The following is a 6,584-nucleotide window of genomic DNA, read 5'->3' on the forward strand; positions in this document are numbered from 1 at the left end:
CACTGCATAAGTCTTACCAACCAAAAAGCGCATGAGCCTGCACAACTTTGGTGGAAAACTAGCATGCTGCACATAAGTGCAAGCGGGCAGACAAAGCCTTGTTGACGGTTGGGGTAGATACCCATTTCAAATGGCAATGTCCAATGCCAAAGTCAGACACCAGTTTTACCCCATTTCTCCAACCCCACTGAGGAGAGATTCTGAAAGAAACTTATCTGATTGTGACAAGACCTCACTTTTGGAGAGTATTAATTTCCTCATTTTTGCAGCCAAAAGTGACAGGATAGGGGAAAATGAAAAATACAAGGCCTGATATGGCAGATTCCCCTTTCTTCATGTCCTTCACAAAAGCGAAGCTACTTTGTTTGGCCTTCCAAAAGAGGACAATAGCTGCTTTGTCATGCCTACCCTTAGCAAAAAGTAGTATACTTCAAGTTTATTTTATTAAGTTTACTTAAGTAAAGTTTCAAGTATACTTTTAAGTATACTTTATGTAGCAAGTATACAAAGTGTTCTAGTGTTCTAGTAGTATACTTGTAAGTGTACTGTTTCAATACTCCTTGGGACTAAATCGGCACACTTTCTTGTATATAAAATATACTTTTAGCAAACTTTGAGTACACAACTAGTTTACCTCTATGTTTGTAGTTTGTACTGCAATTATAATAAAAGTGAACTTGATTTGCTGATAGTTCATTAATTACTTTTATAATTAAATAATTACTTTGTACACTTATACTGCAAGTATACTCATAAGTTTTCTTTAAGTGAAATTTATATCATACTTTAAGACTACTATGTCCCTATTTAGGTTTGAATTTGTATAAATTTTGTTTCATGAATATCTGAGCATGCAAAACATGCAAAGAAAGAACAGTGTATCTGCTTGTAAACAAAAACATTTCATTCTAGCTTCATGCATTCTTTTTTTTAACACTTTAATGTGGGTAAGTAAAAAAAAAAAAGAAAGTTGATAGATGCAGGCTATGCACACTTTAACTACACAGAAATCCTTGCAAAATTCCAATCAGACAACGGATGAGGAGATTTCGCTCAAGAGCAATTAATGACATGGCTGAGAAGAAAATATTTAAGTGTAGGTATTATTATGGTTTTTATGACCTAGCTGTACATTTTACCAGTTGTTACCTACAATTTATACAAACATTATGGTCATCGACCAGTGATTGATATCTCAAACATAATAATAGCGGTTAGGCGTTGGATTTTGGTTGAAAATGAAAATCAGGTTGACTTCTAAATCCAACGACTGTTTGACGTCAAGCTCCAATGTTGGGCAGATGCAGAATTTTGGCTGGAATACCCCCCCCCCCCAAAAAAAAAAACAGTGAAATGCATGGCAGTACACGTATTACCAGCTTCACTTATTACAAACCAGTTTGACTTTATTTCTGTCAGACGTCAACAGAAGTTCTTTTTGAGAATTAACAGAGGTTTAGATGTTGATGTTTTATTTGAAAATGTTTGGTCACCATTATTGTGATCAGTGTTTGCTTTAGTTGGGTAGTTTGACTCTTTGACAACTTACTTGGTTTAGTAAGTTTGTGGTTCCTGAAATAATGTTTACCAAAACACATAATTTGTTATAAAAGGAGCCATAAACAAAGGTAAGATGATATCGTTTTCATCATCATGACATTCTCCGACAGAATGTCAGAATTTTTATCTTTAAATTCATTTTGGGAGAAAAAGTTTTCGAGACACATAGACATGAATAATCAGTATATGAATCTCAACAATGGTGACATGATTCATGCAGCAATGCATGCTGGGAGCCACCATAGTATAAAACGCATGGCTCCCAGCATGCATTGCTGCATGAAGCATGTCACCATTGTTGAGATTCATGTGCTGATTGTTGATGTCTGTGTGTGTTTTTTGAGCTCATGTTTGTTAAAAGATTTTAACTGATTGTTATAATACTGCTGGATCTCATGTGGTAGAAAAACATGGTTTGTAATATGAATGTACTAATGGAACCACACAATTGTTAGATTATAAATAATCAGCAAATCAGGTTATTTCATGACGATTATAAAACCATTAACAGGTAACAGCCATCATCTGATCTCATGTCACTTTAGCTTTCTTTGATGATGCAAATGTGCTCGACAAACAAACTGTCATAGCAGCCACAAAAGCCCAAACATATAATAAGTGTTAAGAGCTCAACTAATGGAAACACTAATCACTGTTATGGTGTTTAACTGTTATGCTGTTATGGAAATTAAACACACTAGAGTTAAACCCAGTCTGGTTAGTAATGCGTGAAGCTGGTAATGCTGTTTGTGGGGTTGTTTAATCCTCCTCTGCTGGGATCTTGAGATATTTAATGTGCATTTCACCCATTGTTGCAGTGTGGTGATTATTCCAACCAAAATTCAATGTCTGTCTGATGTTGGAGTTTGACATCAAACAAAGTTGGGTTTAGATGTCACTCGACTTTGATTTTCAACCAAAATATGACGTCAGACTGACGTTGGATTAGTTGGAGTCCAACGTCTTCCTGACGTCACATTGATGTACTGTGCCTGCTGGTTGGTGTTTCTTTTTCTTCTTCACTTGTGTATTTTTTTTTTTTATTTTGTACAGAAGATGCATACTAGCACCCTCTACCATAAAACAATGAAAACACAGATTCTAGGAGTATAGTTCAAATATATTTATACTTTTTTTAAGTATAAGTCAAGTATACTTAAACGTAATTTTAAGTATATTTCTGAGAAGTACATAAAAAGTAAACTAAAAGTATACTTTCCTATTTTTTGTTAAAAAGAAGTATACTAATAGCACACTTGAATAAACTTCTTTTTCGTAAGGGTAGAGCTGACCCGTGTTGTTTACATTTTGAAGCCATATCATTGTAATTAATCTAATCATCATATTTAAATACATAGGTCAGCATCACTCAAATGGACAATTGGAGTGTCATGCTACATTCATTTGGCAGATCAGTTTGGGGCCCAAGTTATAAATATCAAACGTATCAAAAAAAAAAAAGAAAAAAAAGAAGAAGAATTTTTATTTTATAAATAATGGTCCATTAATCATTACTTTTACAGAAATATGTACTGTAAAAAGTACATGATTGTGCATCCACCACTACTATAGGCCTATGTAAAAAAAAAACACACAAAAAAAAAAAAAAAACATAATAAATAAATTATTAAAAGGATAACATTTTAAATATAAAGAGTTAAATGTATTTTATGTTAAGAATCACGGGCTAAGCTGAGAGTCTCATACATCACAAGTTTTATTTTATTTTTTGAGCTGAATGGCATGCATATACAGTAACATCAGCATGCATTAAATGTCTCAGGAAGTAGGCAAAAATTAGGGTGCTTTAATTATATTAATATTTTTAATGTTAAAATGAATGAACCCATTATGAAATCCAGCTATACTAAAACAAATGTTGTCCTCTTTTTCTATTACAGTGTGTAGGTTGATCATGGTGAAGGAAAGACACACTTGGTGGTTTTTGAATCCGAAGGACAACCTTTTACACATCAATGTGGGTGGGTTAAGGCACACTCTATGTTCAAGCATTCTGAAGAAGTTTCCAGACACGCGTCTTGGCCAGCTCTTGTCCTGTGACTCAGAAGAGGACATTCTACAGCTCTGTGATGATTTTGATGTTCAACAGAAAGAGTTTTACTTCGACCGTAACCCTGGCCTTTTCCCTTATGTCCTGCACTTCTACCAGACTGGCAAGCTGCACATTATGGAAGAGCTGTGCATTTTCTCCTTCTCTCAGGAAATAGAGTACTGGGGCATCAGTGAATTTTTTCTGGACAGCTGCTGTAGTTACCGTTACCTTGATCGTAAACTAGAGAGACATCATAAATCATGGGATGAAGAGAGTGATGTTAGCAGTGTGGATACATCAGTTGATGAGATTTCTGATCTGAACAAAGATATCGAGCACTTTGAGGAAATGCGTTTTGGAAACATTCGAAAGTGTCTGTGGCTAACCCTGGAAAATCCAGGTTATTCAATTCCTAGCAAACTTTTCAGCTTGCTTTCAATTTGTGTGGTTTTAATATCAATTGTCACCATGTGTATCAATAGCACTCCAGAGTACCAGATATTTGATGAAAATGGTAATCCAACCGAAGACCCAACTATGCATGTTTTAGAAGTGTTCTGCATCTGCTGGTTTACCTTTGAGGTAGTAACACGTATGCTTCTTGCACCAAACCATCGTAAGTTCTTCCTGCTACCACTAAACCTGATTGATATCATCTCAGTGATGCCAATTTACATCACTGTCTTTTTTGATCTCATCATTGGGAGTGAGTCTGAGCTGGACAACTTGGGAAAACTGGTCCAGGTTTTGCGGCTGATGAGAATCTTCAGGGTGCTGAAGTTGGCTAGGCATTCAACAGGGTTAAGGTCCCTAGGTGCTACACTACGGGTGAGAATATACTGCTACTGTTCAAGTGCATTTACAAGCTGTATATTGAAGTGGTGTTCAAACCTGCACTTGGAGTGAAACCCCCAGCAATTCACATTTTGTATGTTTAAAAACCCACTATGCTTCCCAATAATGCATACTCACCATAAGTATATCCAAGATTAGAATGAATTTGTCCCAATATACAGTTTGTTGAAATGGGAATCCAAAGATACCTGGTTGATCTACTATTTCCAGTGGATTTTTTAAGCATACATCCATGCAAAGTCTATCAGCTAATATTGTCCAAAAGCCCTCCTGATTTAAACTATAAACTTGGCATATGAGAATTTAATTTATGTACATATGTTCCTTACTTTAAAAAAAAGAAATCAATTAGGTTTAATGCTTGATTACAATAAAAATAATTACAAATTTTTGTAAGGCTAGACAAAAAAAAAAAAAAAAAAAAAATGGAATAAAAATAACCTCACCACTCCACCAACTTCTCACTCACAACAGTAGCAAACAACAATGATCCAATTATCCAGTTTCATAAATTCAAAACAGTAGGCACAAAAAGGCAGTGGTCAGATAACAGGCAAACAGTCCGATGGACAATCAAGACAAAAATGCCAATCCAATAAACAGGTAGAACATCATAACATAAGGCTGATCATCTGAATCAGGTGTGCTATATAAAGGGAGATGCAGTTCTGTGGGTCCCCAGGATCAGGATTGAAAACCACTGCCATATTGATTAGTACGAACTGTAAATGTTTTTATTATGCTTTATTCAACAAAATTAATCCATGACACCAGTAGCAAATAATCCATGAATAGCATATATTTGACCTCCTTTTATTAAAAATTCTATAAAACCTGAAAGTCCTTCCAATTATTAAAAAAATGGAGTACAAAAAAATACAAAATAATGGGATACAACAAATTATTCCTGAACCAGTTCAGGCAACTCCATAGCTTTTAAGTGCTTCTACTTATATTTACCATGTCAAAAATCATGTTTTTGTTTCTTTGTGTAGCACAGCTACAGAGAGGTTGGAATCTTATTACTGTACCTGGCAGTCGGCGTATCAGTGTTCTCCGGAATAGCTTACACTGCAGAATATGAAGAAGATGTTGGTTTGGACACGATCCCAGCCTGCTGGTGGTGGGGGACTGTTAGTATGACAACAGTGGGATATGGAGATGTAGTGCCAGTGACAGTGGCAGGAAAGCTTGCAGCATCTGGCTGCATCCTAAGCGGTACCTTAGTTGTGGCATTACCCATCACCATCATTTTTAACAAGTTCTCACATTTTTACCGCAAACAAAAAGCTCTTGAGGCTTCAGTGCGAAACAGCAACAACAAGAGGCTTATTATAAGACAACAGAGTAATAGTGAAGACAGCGCAATACATGGTCATAACCACTGTTTGGAGGATGAAGAGAAGGATGAAGATGTGAATTATGAGAGAGGAGTTGTCAACTTTTGCTATGAAGACCATCCACTGACGTATAGAGTCTGATGTCTCCACTATGCAAGAAAAGGAATATATACTAATATCAAACATCATATCCTGGCTGAAAATAGGGGGACAAATTGAAGGAAAATTTGTACAATCCAGTTGTTCCACTATGCTGTGGGAGGCATTTTGCTGCTATGCTTTGGGTCCACTATCTCCCTTTGAGGAAAGAGTGTTTATTAACCAGAAGGATGTTTTTTTTTTCCTTCTGAGGCTTTTAGACTAGAGTTATCCTCAGCATTAAACAACAGAATGAGACAGTCTATTAAGTTGGCATGGCTCCGCTGCAGTCACAGCATGAAAATACTATGAAAAATTAATTTTGGGGGAAAACTATATTGACAGTCTTTATATTATCCAACTTTCTTTTAATGCAATACAGTGAACAACAACTGTCAGTGTTTTTTATTTTATTTTATTATAAATTGGAATGTAAGCAATAATGCTGAAGTCAACTCATATTAATATAATATTTATATAATGCATTATTCAGTACAAATAGTTTCAAAGCAGCTTCATAGTAATAAACAGGAAAATAACACTGACAGTGTTATGAAGTGCACAATTAGGAAAAACTTTAGTTATAAATATAAGTAAGCTCTACATAACGTAGTTTCAAATAGTGACATTATTCAGCT

General features: G+C 35.4%; 1 protein-coding gene across 1 annotated transcript; it reads left to right on the forward strand.

Annotated features, from left to right (window-relative positions):
* Window positions 1-3,356: 3,356 nt before the first annotated feature.
* Window positions 3,357-5,949, forward strand: LOC127960073 (potassium voltage-gated channel subfamily S member 2-like). The gene is made up of 2 exons (XM_052559623.1): window positions 3,357-4,441; window positions 5,464-5,949. Exons 1-2 carry the CDS (start codon window positions 3,437-3,439, stop codon window positions 5,947-5,949), a joined length of 1,491 nt encoding a protein of 496 aa, XP_052415583.1. The 5' UTR covers window positions 3,357-3,436.
* Window positions 5,950-6,584: the final 635 nt, after the last annotated feature.

Source organism: Carassius gibelio, chromosome B6, assembly GCF_023724105.1.
Source record: "Carassius gibelio isolate Cgi1373 ecotype wild population from Czech Republic chromosome B6, carGib1.2-hapl.c, whole genome shotgun sequence".
NCBI classification, from domain to species: Eukaryota; Metazoa; Chordata; class Actinopteri; order Cypriniformes; family Cyprinidae; genus Carassius; species Carassius gibelio.

Coding starts and splice junctions, on each gene's coding strand:
- LOC127960073 (XM_052559623.1), top strand. CDS start 3,437: ATGTTGTCCTCTTTTTCTATTACAGTGTGTAGGTTGATCATGGTGAAG. Junction 4,442..5,463: donor CCCTAGGTGCTACACTACGG/GTGAGAATATAC, acceptor TTCTTTGTGTAG/CACAGCTACAGAGAGGTTGG.